This window comes from Malurus melanocephalus, unplaced genomic scaffold (assembly GCF_030028575.1).
Source record: "Malurus melanocephalus ecotype Western Australia unplaced genomic scaffold, MMel_1.1 scaffold_221, whole genome shotgun sequence".
NCBI classification, from domain to species: Eukaryota; Metazoa; Chordata; class Aves; order Passeriformes; family Maluridae; genus Malurus; species Malurus melanocephalus.
Window position 1 is genome coordinate 1,186,733 of NW_026623453.1, and position 18,990 is coordinate 1,205,722.

The following is an 18,990-nucleotide window of genomic DNA, read 5'->3' on the forward strand; positions in this document are numbered from 1 at the left end:
GCAGGGCCACCCCAAGGGCCATCCCCAGCGGGGGGACAGGGCTGCCCTCTGCTATGCACTCACCACTGGGGTAAAACCCAACTGAAATCACAGCACTTCATCATTCTGACATGTTTGTAGCCCAAGGTAAACTCCAGATTCTCCTCTGCGGTTTACCTTAACCTGCCATGATGTAAACATGAAAAGCTTCATTATCTTCCCCAAGGATTTTGCCYGTGTCAGCCATGGCACCCAAGGGAACACCTTTGTACCCAGTAAGTGCTGCATCCCTGTATCCCTGAATCCTTGCACTGCAGACTTCGGCAGGACTCACCCCACCGCAGCCCCAAGTGGGTGCTGAGGACACGGAGGGCRCATTTCTGAGGTGTGCAGGGCACATTTCTGCCCCAGCCTCACTTCATGACGGCAGCTGTCAGCCTCCAGCAGGATTATGTAGATAGATAGCCAGTATCTTTTGTTACCTTGCTGGAAAACCCCACCTTTCTTGGCAGGGTATCCATAATCTCTGTGCCATGTTTACTCCAGTGTGGAATTTTCTCTTCCTTTCTGCCTTCTCCTACTCTTTGGTCAGGTTATTTAACCAAAAGGTTGCTTGAAGCTGCGGGAACAAGAAGCTCTGACCTCTGCAACTCTGGCAAGGCATTCCTGTGCAGACTATTACAAACTGAGCAGATACTTTCAAGCTTCCATAYAATTTGCAAATGTTAAAATTGGCAGATGTTTCCTTTCTTTCCCACTTACATATTTATTCTATCCCACACCACCCATCAATTTCAGGGTTAACACATAAATTATTTCCACTGGGCTCTAACAGAAGAACTTATGTTGAAAAAGCGCTTGCAAAAATATAAGCCAAGTATATATTTAAAAACAGAAATCCAACTGCCTGCATTGATCTAATAGCTACTTCAGGCTTATTTATYACATGTATCTTATATTACTTAACAAGGCAGCAAGTGGCAACAGTAACAAGAAAACGTAAAATGAAGCTCCAAATGTACTTCAATTTAATTTCTTYCCCCAGGGCTGGGTTTACAAATGTAAAAATACCCCAACCAAACCATGAGAAGCCTCCCCAGCACTCGACAAGCTGGGAGGGCAGGGGGTATAGCTCTTCCCTGGAGGTAGCTTCCACTGTGGGAAGCTTTCACCATTACATCACAGCCTCTTGTTCATTATCAGCAGAGAATTCCAATTTTCCAGCTGCTGCCTGTAAGCCAGGACTTAAAAGAGTACTTGTCTTATCACACTRTCCCAGGGTCCAGGTGCCAGCCCATTCCAAGGCAGAGCAAATCCATCACCAGAGCGCAGCTCAAGTGCTCTCGCTGCTCCAGGTGGGGCCCAGCCTCCCCTCGCCTCACTGGCCCCTGCCCTGGGGGGGCTCTCCTTCAGCATCCTGGAAGAGCCATCCAAGGACCCATCTATCCTGGCATCCTGTCTCCAGCTGTGGCCAACAGTGGAAGTTCACTGGGAAAGAGCAGCACAAACAGGGCTCACATAGGCTGCAGTGCTCCCAAGAACAACCTCCCACCTCCAGCAGCCAGCACTTACGGCCTTCCTGCACCACAGGCTGCATCATAATTATTATTAATTATTATAATGATCATAATTATTTCCAGCCTCACCGGACCAATCCTTCTCTAATTTGTCTAATTCCTCTATGAGATCATTTATACTTTTGGCCTCCMTGCCGTCCCTGTGGCAGAGTCCCAYGATTTCACTGTGCATTGTATGAAGCATTCCCTTTTGTTTCTTTGGAACCTCTGCTGGCCTCAAGCTTCTGTTGTATCCTGGAGAGCACGGCAGCCTCTGCAGCCATCACCACCAGACTGAAGRGCTCTGGAAGTCAAGGCCTGAAACTTCAGCTGCACCTGGGCCTGAGTGGGATGCAGATCTCCAGCTCAATGGGTATTTTTGTCTAACAGCATTCTGAGACTCTGCTCAGCTGTTCTTTGTACAACACAGGAGTGGATACACACAAGTGGAACAGAGTCCCTGACTGAAAGCTCACACTCTGTGTGAGCTCGCTGACCAAATTCCTGAGCTCAGGACCAACTTCCCGAGTTCTGCTCTGCCCCCAGTTCCTGAGCAGCTTTTGGGAGGGGTGACCTGCTGAGAAACACAACAGGAGGTAATTCCTATGGGAATACATCCAAGAGAAGAAGATACTGTATTCCAGTAAGATTAAAGGAAGAAAAGAAGGAAGAAGAAAAACAAATGTTTGATCTTCAGTGTCGTGGACATTCAKAGCAGGGCAAGAAGCCACTGGAGGCCACACCTGTCAATGAGCAAACACTGGGTAAGGCTGCTGGACTGAGGGTACTGCACACCTCTCACCATTGCTACCAGGCTCCTTCCTGCAAGCCACTGTTCTCCATTCAAGGTCAGCCTCAGTAAAAGTCCCAGCTTAGCCAGGCTCCGAAGCAGATGAAGAGAAATCAGAACAAGAGCTGGAAGAGCAGCCAGGTTGCTGAATRTTAGCTTTGCACAGAGTGAGCTGCAGCATCACCTCTCCTACCACACAAAAAAGAATGTTGAACAAAAGGAGTGGACACAGCCCAGTCCTGTGGCAACATGCAAGGGAGCCTCAAGGGAGATGAGCAATTTCCCTCARCTCTCTCCTTGGTTGTGTCAGAAAAACAAGAATGGATTTGCACAGTTCCCTCTTCCTCCCCGCAGCACGGKATGAGTCAGCACCCGGTGTGAGCAGCACCCAAGGGCGCTGCTGCTGCACCTCCACTCGCCAGGCATGCCAGCCCTGAGTCACATCCACAAGCGCTCAGCAGCCAGCACCGACGGCACCCCGTGCTGGTGAAATAATGCTTGCAGYACACCATTCTACTTCCCTTGAGAGAAATCTTTGTAAAAAAAGTGAGATTGTTAAGATCCACAGTGCCTAGAAACGGCATCTTGAGCAGCAGCTGTAGCTTTTTCCTTCATGGGATGATGGCAGAATGTGTCAGGGAGTGGTCCTTGGGTGCAGAAGCGCTATGAAAACTTAGAAAGGATAGCACACAGTGAAAAGTATTTTCAGAATGACCAAGTATTAAAGCATCTGCCAGTTTTGAAGGACATTCTTTGGGTTTAGATTATTTAGCTGTAAATTTAAAAGACCTGCACAAAAAACAAACCTTCTGCTTCTCACACTGGTGAACAATTACACTGATGTTAATAATGTTACTTCAGATTTATCCTGAGTAACTTGGAACAAGGACTTGCAAGGACAGTACATATGTGTTTTAGACAATATTCCAGTATATTTTGCTGCAAATGAAACAAAACTGAAAATTACTGAAATGAACTGGGGCTTGCTCAGCGAATTTGARATCTAATCAAAGATAAACCCTCCTTGGGCTGCCCTTGATATTTCGTTGGCTTCCTGCAACCGGTCACATTAGTACTAAACCCACAAGCAGCTCCCAATCCAGAGGGCTGAATAGGTACAGCTCCTGACAATACACTCACTTCTTTTGGCACTCAGGTACAATAAGGATATTGTTCCTTTAATGCTTAGCTTTCCTTTTAAGAAGTATGTGAGATTTCAGCCAATTCTCCACAACGATTAGTTCAGGATGAATGTACTTAACTCAGGATTCAGCTGGAAAGAGCCCAAGTAGATGCAATCAATTTTCTGCTAAATCCACTTCCTTCCTCTCTTTACCCAGCATGAGACATCAGCTCGCCACTACAGCGAGTGGTGACTAAGACACTGCAAACTTTCTGCCTTCAGCCATGCTCTTATCAAAGCTGGTTATTCCTTCTGGTTTCCTCTGGTTTTGGGTTTTGCACATCCTGTTCACTTGCCCAGCATTTGGGCTAGGGGGATAAGGCTCTAGAAGTAAATATGAAAAAGTAGTTATACGGCAAACCACAAACACCAAACGTCTTGGCTGCTGAGACCCCCAAAGTTAATCACTCACAACTGCACAGAATCCGCTGCAGAGCTTCACTGATGAAGAGTGAAGCTCTTTCCCCTTTGCACGAATTTTGAAACATCCTCGAGGTTTCAATATGCAGGTCCTGTATGATCTGCTATATTCTGTGCTGTGCGATCTCTGTGTGCAAACCAAATTATCTTCACAATTATCATTTGAACCCCATAGGACCTGAGAGAGAGCAGCCAGGGACCATCCCCTTCCCCTGAACCAGCCTTCTGCAGCACAGCCTGAAACAGCACATTGTGACAACAGGGACRGTTTCCTACTTGAAACAGGGTAATAAAAAATAACATCCGTTCAAAAACAAGGCTTAGGAAACATCATCTCTGGCTCTCACCTACATACTCTCTGAAGAGATTAAGTAGATGATTTCCTGTGAAATTTCCTGTGATCCTATGATTTCTCAAGCATATACATTCTACTTTGTTAAATAACCTGTGGAATCAGCAGAACAAGTCCTGGTGGCTGTGTTTTCTTTAGGCTTTCTTCCTCCAGTCCAAACTTTTGATCGTGCCCCCCTACCAGTCAAAAATGTTTGCAGGTGCACCCCATACACATATATTCATACATTTATAAATTATATACATCCACCAGTGAAATATTTTCTTCCTGTACCCTAAAGGATCATCTTGAACACAGCCTGGGGTGCCTGTATCCCACTTTAGAGGCTGCTGCTCCAGAGATCACTGCACAGTTAATACAGATTCAGCAAACTGTTTCCATGGGTCTGAATTCACACTGCCACAGTTCCGAAGGTCAGTAATACACTGCTCACTCAATAAAGTTATTTGCATTACTTCTAGGAAAAATTCTGCAGGCAGTGCAGTTGGAAGAGTGACACTGCAGAGTGCCCAGGCAGCCAGGGGAGCGGTGTGAGCAACGCTCTGTGAGTSTATCTAATTTAATGTCAGCACACAGCACACTCGTGCTCCCGAGCACACTGGCAGACAACCACTGAGATGTAACATGAGTAATCAAAACCGACTGCTAAATCCATTCCTACTTTTAAATATGCTCTGAATCTGATGCCTTTCACTGCACAGGCACAGTCAGAAGAGCTGGTGGCAGTGTCCTGCAGGTGTGCTGGTGCCCAGTCACCACACCAGCTGAGCCAGCCCTGCTGGCTGCAGTCAGGACCACTGCTGATGTTCCTTCTTCCAGCARAACTTCCAGAGTCTSTCCTTCAATTCCCTGCCTGTTTCTYGCCTGGCTCATCATTCACTTTAATTCCCACTACTCCAAACACAGTGCCAGTTCACAGGAGTTCGGCAAGTAAATAGCTAGTGCTGGAAGGTTTTATGCAAGAAAGGCTCAGCCTGGGGGCTGGTGGAGACCAGGAGAAGGCACCAAGCCCAAGGGGGAACCCAAAGCAGGGAGCACTGCTGGGAGCCCTTGCCCAGCCCCTGGGCTGCCTGCCTGGCCTGGCTGGGCTGTGGGAGCTGGGCAGGGGACAGCGGGGACAGCAGGGACAGCAGGGAGGGGATGGCAGGGCCCGAGCTGAGCCCTGGGACAGCAGGGACAGCAGGGACAGCAGGGAAGGGATGGCAGGGCCTGAGCTCAGCCCTGGCTCAGCAGGGACGGCAGATGAGGAGGGGCACGGGCCCCAAACAGGAACAGGGAAGAACACAGGGTTTGTGCATCCATAAAGGAGCCTGTGGGGACAGCAGGAGCAGGACAGAGCACAGGGCAGTGAGGGAYCCCYGGGYGGTCACCAAGCACCCAGCGCTGCCRTGCCAGAGGCATTCCTGAGGTGATCGGGCACAGGAACCGCAACGTGCCCGCAGACCTTGAGCCCTGGCTCTGCAGGCCTGCCCCCAACACCAGGCACAAAGCCCTCAGGGGGATTTGGGAATGTTTTACAAGGCCCCAGTAACTTCAAACACAACRGAGTTTCCCTTGGGGTTCAAGCCCCACTTCAGAGGCCACGACTGAACAGCCCTCCCTTGTGCCCCAAAGCGCATCCCCCGAACGGCTCGGGGACATTGGAGCCTGCTGGGGGGACATGTTTGGAGAGGATGGGTGACACTCAGCACCCTGCAGGCTCCCAGGCCTCTCCAGCCATGTCACACACACACACAAACACATGGAGCTACATCTTCACCCGCCATGKGGCTKTGYRGGACCTGGCACAGAGACTGGARCAGCCTTTGCCACTCCAGCTTCACGGGCGGGTCATTCATCGCCCAGGAGCAGCCATTTCATGGGTGAAATGCTGAGCCCCTGAGCACCCATTGTCCAAAATGATGGCAGGAGGTTACTCTGGCCCAGGAGCACAGGACATGACCTGTTCTCCATAGTTGTGAGAAATGGAGTGAGAGGCCCAAACGTCCAAAAAACACTCAGCACCATTCCCAGAGGATCCTCAGCACCATTCCCAGAGGATCCTCAGCACCATTCCCAGAGGAACCTCAGCACCATTCCCAGAGGAACCTCAGCACCATTCCCAGAGGATCCTCAGCACCATTCCCAGAGGAWCCTCAGCACCATTCCCTCCTCACTCCCCACATGCCCTGGGCCTGCAGGGATGTTTGGGGAAGGCCAGGAACATGGAACTGCACCTGAAGTTATCACACTGCTGCTCTCTCCACTGCCTGAAGAAAATAATCCTCATGAATTTGAAGCCAGGAGAGTGGGTGAGCCCTCAGGTCATCAGGACGGGGAGGGGGGACAAGGGGGATCAGCAGGAGGGCACTGCTCAGGGGACAGCCTAGCACTGATTTCCAGCCCAGCACAGCCACAATCTCCACTCCAGCAGACACCAGTSCTGGGAACTGCCAAAGGGAGCCCCTGACCCCATAAAGGGAGGAGCACTGGGTGTGGATGGACTGGACACTGGGCAGGTTTGCTCCAGSTTTCCTTTCAGAAGGCATTCACTGTACCTAAGTAAAGACTGTGGGATGAAGCTTGCTTGAGTGACAATTGGCTATTTTCACTTGTGTGAGTTCAGTGCAGGGCACTCACATCCAGGGTTCATGCTGGTGAAATAACAGGAATTTCACAGCAAAACCATAAAATAATTCCTTACTATTTCTAGCACTGCATTCATAATCAAAGCCATATTGCAAAATGACCTGGTTTTTATACAGCTACAGGGAAGAGGCTCACCTGGGGCAAACCACAGCATTAATGTCAGTGTGACAGGAGCAAGCTCCTGCTGCCCAGCTCACAGCTCACACTGCCCTCCATGAACTCAAGACTACCCTGACACTAACTCAAACTGGATTTGGCCATGACTGATGATAAATCTAGAAAGTCCCAGAAGTTTTGCTCAAAGTCAGGATTTTCAGGAAATGAGATATTTATTGGAAGCAAGGGAAAAAAAATAGCTTTCCAGCCAAAATTAAATTTACTGAGTTTCTTCCTGTTCTGTGTTTTACGGAAGTGAGGCAKAGAGGGGTGGTTGGAAACAAGAACTCTTCATTACCTGGGTTAAAACCAAGCTAAAATGTCCTGAGAAGTCCAAGGAGAGGAGAAATGCTGTAAATAACTCTGACCTGTAGAAGCGAATTTACCAGAACCAAGCTGGCCAGCCTGTAACAGTAAGTTTATAAGTAGGCAAAGCATTCAGGTCATGTCAAATACCAGGGGTTACCAAAGCACTTTCCTTAGTGCCCAAGGACAGCCCGCTGCAGCTATAATCGGCCAATYCTCCCGAGTCATCTCATTTAAATGAGAAAAATTTATGGTTGTTTGTGTAGGCTTCACGCCAAGCCTGTTTCTCTGATAAGCTTCTCTGGTGCATTTGTGTCTCACATCCGATTTAGAGTCCTCTGAATACTGGAGACAGCATTCCTTGGATACTGAAAATAAATTAAAAACACAACACTGGGTTTGGACAGAGGAATGGGAATGCTTTTGACGTGGCCCAGGCACTGAGGGCTCTTGGGAGCGGTACTGGGAAAGCAAGCTTTTTTAAATCTTGCATTAGTCCATTTATTTAATGATATATAATCCTCCAACTGGTCCCCCATAAACTGTAAATACGCATTATTTGAGCAAGTAATTAGTTTCAGTAGCACGCGGTAGCAGCTGTACGGTTTGGCTGCCAGATACTGCGAGTGTTTCCTCCAGCAAATGCATCCATTTGTGATACTGCAATAATTACTGAAAGGTTTACAAAACTTCTCACTTCTCTGGTACTTTGACCTCAGGATCTCCACATAATTTTGAAATATTGAAGGCAGCACAGTACACCTATGATGGGGAGGTGAGAAGGATTATGTCCACGAGGGCCAACCCAGACAGGTGAACCTGCCCAGGAGGACAAGGAAGTCTTGGCAAGTGGAGTAAAACCCTGTCCTCTGCCTCRCTGGGCTGATCCACCCCTTGGTGACCATCAGCCTACCAATCCTCTCAGCTAAGCATCTTTCCTTTGTTATATGCCAATACCCTCTGCCACAAGAAAGCCTCAGAGTGCTGAAGTCTRCTGTATATTTTATAAGGATGAAGACTAGCAAAATTAGTAAAAAACTAATCCTTTGTTTTGTTTTGTTTCGTATAAGGCGAGGTTCTTAGAAGAGCTTTTCTAGACCCACAAGAAGTCAAAGCATCTTTAAGGTGAAGAGTGGCAATGGAAACCTTTCATCTGTAAAATGAATTAGCAAGGTAAACCCCAGGCTGCTTTCTGGTGAGAACTGTAACGTGTTTTCAGGCCATACAAACAAGTCTCCCTGGAAATAAGCATTAAACAGGAATTAAGGATGAGATGGTAACCCAGCCTGGACAGGGGATGGATGAGGAGCAAAGCCAGAGCCCTCCTGCCAGACAGAATGGGAGGTGAAGGTCACAGAAGCAACAAAAGCAGATTTCCCCTTCACACTGTGTCCTCTGCTGAGAGCTCCAGCCCTCATCAGGCTGGGTGTGCAGAGCTGGGCTGAGAGCTGGCCTGGCAGGGGGACAGTCACCAGGGAACTGACAGCAACCAGSCCAGGATGGAAACAGTAGGAAAACAGGTACCAGGAGTAAGAACAGAAAACTATTTGGAAGTTTGGAAAAGGAGCTTTGCTGGTSAGGAAGGACAAAACTCAAGTTTCCATGGCTGCAAAGTGGTATAATCCTGCCTCCTTGATATGGGGATGATGAGCTGCCAGCAGTGCTTCAACACTGGGAATTCCAGAATCCAAGAAAAGCCTAAGAGCTGCATAACAAATCAAAATGAGAAATTACCCGGATCCAGTAAGATTTCAAAGAGTGCCAAAGGCAAGAGGAGCTCACTATTTTCTGGAGAAAAAGGTACTGACATGTAGTAAAGATCTGACTAAAGTCAGATCCATTGTGCCTGTCTGAGATGAAAAACAAAAGATGGCTACACAGAAATGATAAGGAAGCCTGAATCCTTCAGTAGTGGAGCAGAAACATCAGAGCAAATGCAGGCAAAAAGAAGAAAAAAGAACACATGAGGGATGGAAAACTTCCCACATGGTACATCAAAGACAAAAACTGAAGCTCAATCCTTCCCACACACCAGGAAAACAATCAGGCAGTGGTAACCCACAGACCACCCTTGGGTCAGTCCAGAACACCAGCAATGGTGAGATCAACTCCAGGGCAAAGGGAAGGTGGAGATTCACCCAAAGCCAGAAGAGGATCTGGGTGATCCATGGCTGTGGGGCAGGCTAAACACACGAGAGYCTGAACATGTTTATACCCAGGGTCAGGTTTTGGGTGAGGAGAAAATGTCCTAAGACAGGCACCAGGACAGAAAGCATCGGCTGGCTGTGAGCGGCAGAACGGATTCCCCGGGTGCTGAAGGACAGAACTGATTAACTGCATGTGTGGACAYAGAATTGACCAGTTGTTGAAGAARTGATGATGACCTATATTACATAAGAAATTATTTCAGAATTTAGTTTGCAGGTTTAGTTTTCAGATGAGCAAAGATCGAGGACATCACCAAAGCATTTTTCCAGCTTTGCTAAATATATGGGGACAACATCCAGGAGAAACAGATCAATAAAATTACAGGAAACTGGCCCTGGGTTTCTCTTTTCACTCATTCTCTTCTTTACTTTTCCCTTCCACCTGTTTTTTGGCAACATTTAAAAATTCCAAAACCTGGAAATGGGAAACAGAAACATCTGACATAACTGCCAGCTCCACTTATGGCTTGGAAACCACCAGACATCCAGGTGGGCATGGACTGAACCCAACCACGAGCTGGAACCATGGTGAGCACCAACAGCAGGTATGGGAGCCAAGGGGGTTGGGGGAAGGGAGAGATGCTCCCACAGCACAGCACTGGGCTACTCCTCAGCTTGGCCCCTGATCACCAGGTGTCAATCAGTGCCTCTCGCAAGACCACAGACCAAAAATCCCAACGTTCAGCCTGCTCCARCCCAACAGCAGGTGGTTGGAAAATGGCAGGGAGAAATGCCCAAGGACAGGAGCTGCCCAGCAGGCTGTCACTGCAGAGATCCTCGCAGCAATGCCTGTGAGCCCCTCTCCCTGCAGGGCTCCTGCTGTGTTTCCTCCATGCCCAGAGCTGCATTAAGAGGCTGCAGAAAGATGAGCAGATAATGAAGCTGCAACTGAGCCAGTGAAGAGTCAGCCACGAGGCACCAAGGGTTAATCACTGACACAACAACACACATTCCTATCACTGTGATTGCCAGCGCTGACATTGGTGGACACACACTGCAGAGCTCATAGATTTGACACTGAATTTTGTTTTATTTTATGTGAAAGTCACATTCACAGACAATTTAATTTGCAGCTACAAAGCAAGTACTGGCAGAGTGCAATTTGGATGCAGCAACTTATGCCAAACTTATAAATACACTATGGGGACAAAACAAATATGAATTGAAAATGAACCTTCCACTGGGAATTTGGGTATTTGAAAAACTCACCAGCTGCTGTAAATATACACTGAAGGGACACAGCTCCCTTAAGATGTTATGTGCCTTACTACCACCAAGAGCAAACAAAGGTTCAGCTTGGGGCAGCAAATATGCAAAAGAACCATTTCCAATGTCACAAGAACCTTCTCTGGGACATGAGCAACCTCCTATTCATAGACATCAACATCCAGTAGCACTGAGTGGCCTCAGACAGACATGAAAAGGCAGATTGTGACTGTGACCATGGACTGRCTCCCTTTTCCTGTCAGCTGTGGGCATGGGCTGGTTCAGAAGTGCCCTTCATAACTTGAAACCAGCAGTGCTCCCTGGGATCCCCTCACAGAGACCTGGATGAGCCTGTGAGAGCTAGCAAAGGCAGCAGTGCTGCCCATCATCACCTGAGCTGGGACACCTCGATGAGCTGTCCCTCAGAATGAAAGTGCTGAATGACCTGTGAGTGCTCCGGGCTGGCCACCACGTGAGAGCTGCATCCCTTCCCTTGGAATGAAAGTGCTGAATGATCTGTGAGGGCTCCAGGCTGGCCACCACGTGAGAGCTGCATCCCTTCCGATGCTACAGCTTGCTTTAGATGTCTGCTGGATCTTGCCATGATCCCCTGTGCCTTAAAACCAGCAGCAAAAGCTGGAATTAAAGATGAATGGCACACTCAAACATTTGCCTTCACAAAGGACAGCAGAACATGTTCCTGGTTTTGATGGTGAAATGTATCTCAGCTTTGAGAGTCCAGAGGCTTCAAACCCTTGGCTCTGCAAAGCTTGTTCCTTGACCACCTCTAACACCTCTAAGTAACACAATAGCACGCTGATAATCCTTTGTAGAGATTTATCTTACTGCAGTTTCCACCAGCATTGCCACTGGATTAAAATTTGCAGCCTGAAAAGACACTGTGGATGGCATTAGGAACTGTAAACTGAAGGTGCCTGCTATGTTATCTTCTTTAATGAGTTTCAAACACAGTCAGCCCATTAATTCCTGCAACTGTCTACCTGCACTGAGATCACACAAGCAATTTGGCRTTATGCAATTAACTTTTGAGAAAGTCTGTCATGCTCTGAAATCTATCAACAGGAATTAGATGATGAGCTTTTCAGGCAGATATTTTTCAGCTCGACTTCCATAAGCAAAATCTGCAACTGGACTCCTGCCAAAGCCAAGATTTTRCACTTAACAGAAGGGACAGAGTATGTTGTTGCCTGAATTAATATCAGTTATCTAAGATTCAGCAGAGCAATTTTACGTATGAGTAACAGAACAAGCAAGTGTTTTGCTGAATCAAGGCCTAAAAGAGGTTCCACTGGTGTCAGGGCTGAGGGAGAATCTGCATTTAAAAACCATCCTAACAAGGTTTATTTGTTTCCTCTAAGAGATGGTGAGTAAAGATCTACATTGAAATACTTGATCTCAGGAAATCAGATCACTTTGGCTTCTACCTTACCTGAAGAGAATTATTTGACCTACGGGAAAAAGCTACACCTGAGGAGCATGGCTTTGGCAGAAGGCTGCAGGGGTTTGCAGAGATGTGGCCAAAATCTACTGAGAGAGCAAGGACCTGAGATGCTGAYGATGTTCAGCTCTGGGAGCAAGGCTCGGCCATCCAGAGCCCACTGAACAATCTGAGAGGCAGAAATGCAGTACAGAGAACGTGCCCAACAAGTTATCTGCTCTTCCTTTCTATTTTAGTTCTAATCTCACCTTACTGGGGAGATCTCCTCTTCTGGAGGAGATCCTGTACAACTCTGAATCAGCATAACTGGGCTTTTTTTTTCAAAGTTGCCAAAACCCAGGAAGACAATGAAGAGATTTACCATCTGAGCATTTTACCCAATGTCTAAAGGGGACAGAAGTCTCCTGTTTATTTACTGTGTATCTGAAATRCTTCCTCATCTCTCTGCATTCATGTCCTCAGAGAGGGAACCACCATCACTAAAGGAGACCCATAACCCCTCTTCCACCCTTACACTTCCCTGGCAAGGCTGGACCCCCACAAAGATGCCCATGGCTCAGAGGCTATTTTTGGGTTTCCTCTTAGTTATAAGCAACAAAAAACCCGCAGCAGTGGTATGATAAACAATGGTGGGAGTGGGAAAGGAAAGCACTGGGAGCTCCTGGGAAGGCACAGGACAGCCTGTCCTGGTACACGCTTCAACCAGGACAACCTGACAGGTGGCAACTGGCACGGAAACTGAAGAGAAACTCMAAGAAATGCCTAAAAAAGGGCCCTGACTTGGGCAGAATTTCCACTTATCTGCACAAGTGTGCTTGTCTTTGCTGAGCTGAAAACACTCACTGCCAAGTGATGAAATGAGGCCTTGGGGGCTCCATCATTCATTATCACATTTCAGCCTGAGTGGTCTCCAAACCACAATTTTCCCAAGGGTTTGAAATCTTATTTATTTTTTAATTGTAGCTGGTTAAGTATTGAGCCCTTATCTAAATCAGATGTCTTCAGGTGCAGAATTATTGTTCTTTGGTTATTGCCTTTTATTTTCTACAGCCATTRTATTGAAAGTAAAACTGCAAACTGCTGGAGGTGAGCTCAGATCATTCTTGTTACTTAGGGCAAGAAAAGAAAGACTAAAAAAGAAGGCCAACCTTGTCCTCTTACTCTCAGATTTCTGGGTTGCAWCGTGATGGCATGGCCAGGGTTTGGTGGTGGTGGGGTTTCTGTGAGAAGCTGCCAGAAGCTCCCCTGTGTCCGGCAGAGCCAATTCCAGGCAGCTCCAGCACAGACCCACCCCTGGCCAAGGCTGGGCCCACCCATGACAGTGCCTGTGGAGAACATTTAGGAAGGAGAAGAAGATCCCCATGGAATTGCAGCTGGGTGAGAGGGGTGAGGATGTGTGAGAGGAGCAGCTCTGCAGCCCCAGGGCAGGGCAGGAGGGGCAGGAGCTGCTCTGGGAGCTGCAGCTGACATTGCCCTGAGCCCGGGCAGCAGCCCATGGGGCTCCTGGATGGAGCAGAGATCCCCCTGCAGCCCCTGGAGACCCCAGCCTGGAGCAGAGGGGTCTGGAGGAGGCTCTGACCCCGGCAACCCCAGACTGGAGCAGCTCCCAGCAGGACCTGGGGACCCGTGGGGAGAGGAGCCCACACCAGGACAGGTTTGCTGTGACCCCACAGGGACCCAGGGTGTTCCTGCAGGACTGACTGCACCCCATGGAAGGGATCCAGGCTGGAGCAGCTCCTGACTGCACCCCATGGAAGGGATCCAGGCTGGAGCAGCTCCTGACTGCACCCCATGGAAGGGATCCAGGCTGGAGCAGCTCCTGACTGCACCCCATGGAAGGGATCCAGGCTGGAGCAGCTCCTGACTGCACCCCATGGAAGGGATCCAGGCTGGAGCAGCTCCTGACTGCACCCCATGGAAGGGATCCAGGCTGGAGCAGCTCCTGACTGCACCCCATGGAAGGGATCCAGGCTGGAGCAGCTCCTGCAGGACTGCAGCCCACAGGAAGCTCTCAGGCTGGTGCAGTTCATGGATTCAGTGTCTCCTGTGGGAGGGACCCCACACTGGAGCTCGGACAGGGTGAGGAGCCCTTTCCCTGAGCAGAGACAGCCTGGGATGAGCTGAGCACAGCCCCCATTCCTGTCCCCCTGCACCCCTGGGGGAGGAGATGGAGAAACTGGGAGTAAAGTTAAACCCAGGAAGAAAGGAGGGGTGAGGAGAAGATGTTTTAAGGTTTAGTTTGTATTTCTCATTATCCTTCTCTGATTTGTTTGTTAATTTGTTTTGTTTTGCTGTGTCAGTAACTGCTGAGGGATCTCTCCCTGCCTCTATCCCAACCCATGAGCCTTTCCTTACATTTTCTCTGCCCATCCAGCTGARAAGGGCAGGGATAGAGAGGCTCAGGTGGGCACCTGCTGTCCAGCCAGGGCCAACCACCCTATAAATATGCACAGGAACTACAGCACAGACACTGGTTCAGGCAGAGAGAAGCAATGGTCTTCTCTGCTCTCCTGCCAAAGGCTCAGAAGGAACACCAGTGTGTGTATTGTGACCTCTTGCCTAACAAAGATCATTAATGGTCACCCATTTACCTAAAGCTTGGCTCAACTTAAAATATTCTCCAAAGAACATTTGGTCTTAATTTGAAAACAAGGAAGAATAGAGAATCTGCCACTTCTCTTGCTRTTTTGTTCCAGCAGTTAATCATCCTCATTGCAGAAAAACTGTCTTTGATTTCCTATTTGGATTGTGTAATTTCAGCCTCCAGAGGAGATCTCTCTTGTGTTTGTCTCCAGTACATATGAGACCACTTTCTAATGCTCTTTTATGGTTTGAGTATTTACAAGCTCCAGCCATGTGTCCCTCGTGTAATTTCAGATACTCAAAATACACTGGGCTCTCGTGATTAGCTTTTCTTCAGCCTTTAATCATCTGTGTGAGCTCTTCTGGGCCCTCTCTGGTGACTCTCATCCATTTAAAGGTGGGCATTAAACCTAAAGCTGACAGTGTCACAAAAGGAACTCCCTGTTCATAACCTGCAGCACAGTAGGAAGTCCCCATTTGGCTGCTCGAACAAGAGCTCCTGTAAAGCCTCTTCAGCCCMATTCTCAAGGGTGCAGCTCCCAGACAGGACTGCAGGCCTTGGTCCCGAGCTCTGGATCTACTGGCACCATCCTGAATCACTCTGGGGTTTCCATGGGCTACACAGCCCAAAACACAGTGAGAAACCAAAGAGTTAATGYAAGTCCCCCTTCCCAGCTATGCCATTGGATCCGATTTCAGAGCTGAGCTGAGGGGAAAAGCTCTGCTTTGGACTCCRCCCTGAATGCAGCTAAAGCTCAGCTTTGATCAGGTGTTTCAGCTGTATTCAGGCCCCTCTGCAGTGCCTCGCCATGGCACTGCCCAAACACTCCCCTCTCGGTGGGGCTGGACCAGAGGCTGCAGGCAGAAGGAAAGCCAAGCCCTTCTCACTCCTGAACCCTCCTGGTGGATGACAGCTGGGCCCTTCAGCCCAGAGCAGCACGGGGAGAGGCTCAGAAGGCAACCTGGAGCATCTCCCTGTGCGTGTGTGACTCACGAGGAGCTGCCTGAATCACCGAATTCCAGGGCACTGTGGGGTGCGGCAAACGATGCTCCAAGAGGACATGTCTCAAGCTGCCCCATGGGAGGTGTACACTGGCCACACACACCTCACCACAACAGTCAGAAAAGCCTGMTGTGTGTTTAAACAATTGTGTTTGTATTTTGCTGTTGAAATACACTTCTTGTCCCTTACACATTTTTCTTAGGAGCAGTGACCTGCACACAGATGCCCGGTAGCAAACATGCTAGATTGACGGTAGCAAACATGCAGCCTGAGTACTTAAAACAACATTTCTGCCCCAGAGAGAAAGCTGGAATTCACCCATGCAATTAGGTTCACTTAATGCTGGCCGTGAGTGGACAGATACTGTATGATACCCTATTTTCTAATCCTTTGCTAAGCAGGACGCTGCTCACTTGGGAACCAACAAACCAGATACTCCCTTACTGATACCCAAGCAAAGGCAGGAGCAATCCCTGCAGGGCTGAGGTGAGTTCAGCCTCTCATTTGGTGATGGCCCAGAGTAATTYAGAAAGGTCACTACATTCTATGTTCAGGTTGCAGGTTTCTTGAAACCAATCGTTATCAGYACAAATCTCAGGAGAAAAGACAACACTTTTCCTGTCAGAAGTGAACTTCACAATGTTTTTTTGATTATCAACTTATTTGATTCCATGCCAATAATCTTCTACTCTTTTTCTAATCCTTAATTAAWCCTTTTTATAAACAATCAGTGCTCAGCATATTCTGCTCAGAATAAATCTTTTGCTGCGTWTATGTATCACAATGAGATCATCAATATCCAGGCAGATATTTTCACATACAAGCAACCTCACCAGACATGTGCATAAAATCACCCAGCTCCTGAAAACTGAGCTCTCAAACTTCCCTTAGAGGTTGGTGAGAATTTTTGAGCTCTCAAAAGTTACAGACAAGACACTGAGAAAGTTTCCAACTAAGTTCACAATGCCTGGCTTAAGGCACACTTCTGAAACTGCTGCCCTAAATTTTCCATGTCCTGTTTCTCCTGGCAAAGCCAAATCACACAGAGAAACAKCTCTTTCAGATTAGAAGGGAAACMTAAGAAAGTCCTGAGAACAGCAAGGAGGAGACAGTGATTTACCATCCAGTTTTCCCCTACAAAAATAAAATCTTGTAATAGCGTAAGACATTTCAACACACAGTTTCTATTCCTTCTTGTCACATTCAACCATAAGAGAACAATTTTTGAGCACTGTGCATACACAGAAATGACAAATACACATGCTTGACTGCACTTGCATTTGCAAATAGAAAGTGACAAAAATGTGGTTTTGGCTGCACAAATTTAACTATTTTTGTCTATAAAAACGATACATGCACATTACAGTTACATAAACACAAGTGATTTAAAGCATATAGTGCTCCTAACAGCCAGGTTGAAGCCATTTTATAACTGSAGCCCTTCAAACAAGCAAACACTACTTTTCTGGGCTGTTGCTTAGGAAAACACCACTGAACGCTTACAGATGGCAAATAAAGAAACAACTTTTAAGCTGGAGCCTTGTGTGGGAATTTAGCCTGGGGAAGCAGGCAGGATGAGGTCTGACTTTGTACATTTGCTGCTAAAGGAAGATGATTACCAAAGGAAGCCACAGAACAAGGGCACAGCAGATCAGACTTACCACAAGAGCAGCACGTGAAGCAGTTGGTATGRTAGAGGTTACCCATTGCTTGGCAAGCCTGGCTCGCTCCATACACACCTTTTCCACATTTTATACAAATACCTACAAAGCAGAAAGAAAATCAGAGTTAAAATCTGCCGCAGCTCCTACAAACAGCTCCAGGCTGTTGGTTCACAGCATTCACCATACCTCCCATCAGGCCCTATATCAATGAGCTCCTCTCCCTGAATAGGTTCAAGTACCCAAGAGAGCAGCAGGCAGCTGGAGTGAAACAAATGCATGGAAATGAACCCAAAATCCAGTGGGGCAAGGCTCTGCTGTTGTTTCAATGCAGGGAGACTGAGGCTGGCTAAGACAGAAATGCAGAGGAGGTAGGTGCAGCCAGAAAGGACAGAGAAATCCCCAACTCCCTGCAAACGGCTCTGCCAGGCAAGAAATAATTCAGTGAGGCCTTCACAACTAAGTGCTCCTCCACATGACACTCAACAATCACTGATAAAACAATTCAGTCCAACCCCGCAGACTTGTCCGTGGCTCTCTCCGCAAACAGCACTGAGCACCATGAAAGCCACGCAGCCCTGGCAGAATGGATCTGTCAGYCACATTCAGTAATTGTCTAATTCCCCTGAGCAGAGGATGTAACCTCACAAACACAACCTGGCACCTCACCACAGCGAGCAGCAGAGCTGCTGCCTTCCTGATGGTCTCAGGGCAGAAAYTGTGGCTTGCAGCTCTGCTTCAGCAGGGTCAGAAATTCACCCTCACTGCCCAGGGCTGCTCCTGGTGATGCCAGGGCTGACTGCCACGGAATCCTCAACAGATCAAAGCACCAGCAGCCAACAAGCCCATGGTCAGCTCCACACGCGGCAGGCTCACAGGGAAGCTCATGATTTCAGTAACCTCTACGAAGAGGGTTTTTTGGGATTGTTTGTTTTTGGGAGTATTTAAAGTTGTTTCCCCAAAGTATAAGTCTTTTGCCTATGCATTTATTTCTATCTGTGCATAACCTCTAAATCCAAAAGAAGGCAGGGAGATAATTCAAGGATCACTTTAGTTCTGTGTCMCTGTGAAGAAGAAATTAAACTGGGGAATCCACGTCCTTTGGTCACGCAAATATGACTACTGATTTCTAAGTCTGGGATGTCCATAGCTATCTGTTCARTTCTATCAGGACAGTCCATCAAGACTGGTGATATTTTTAAAATACTACAATAGAAAATAAAAAGGGAGGTTTTCTTTTCTTCATCAACTCTAAAGAAACTGCTGTGCTCCATGTGTTGTTGAAGGCTCTATTTCTATAAATGCATGCACAAGCTTGGCATTAATCATTGGCACCAACAAACCTGCTAATATACCTAAGAACCAAGGAACTGGAGAACTACAGAACCAGGCTTTTATCTGCCAGAATTCTCCTCTATTGTGCTGTGAACATTCCACATAAGTACATGGAAAATAAAAACACCAGTTCTTTGGGGGAAAATCAGCATATTATGAACAGGTG

General features: G+C 47.8%; 1 protein-coding gene across 1 annotated transcript in view; it reads right to left on the reverse strand.

The window, feature by feature from the left end:
- The window catches only part of WTIP (WT1 interacting protein), an 81,727-nt gene that overhangs the window by 34,365 nt on the left and 28,372 nt on the right, over positions 1–18,990 (reverse strand). The window contains exon 2 of the mRNA XM_057374293.1: positions 17,490–17,591. Within this exon, the coding sequence (XP_057230276.1) occupies positions 17,490–17,591 (102 nt within the window). The remainder of the gene's footprint in view (positions 1–17,489; positions 17,592–18,990) is intronic.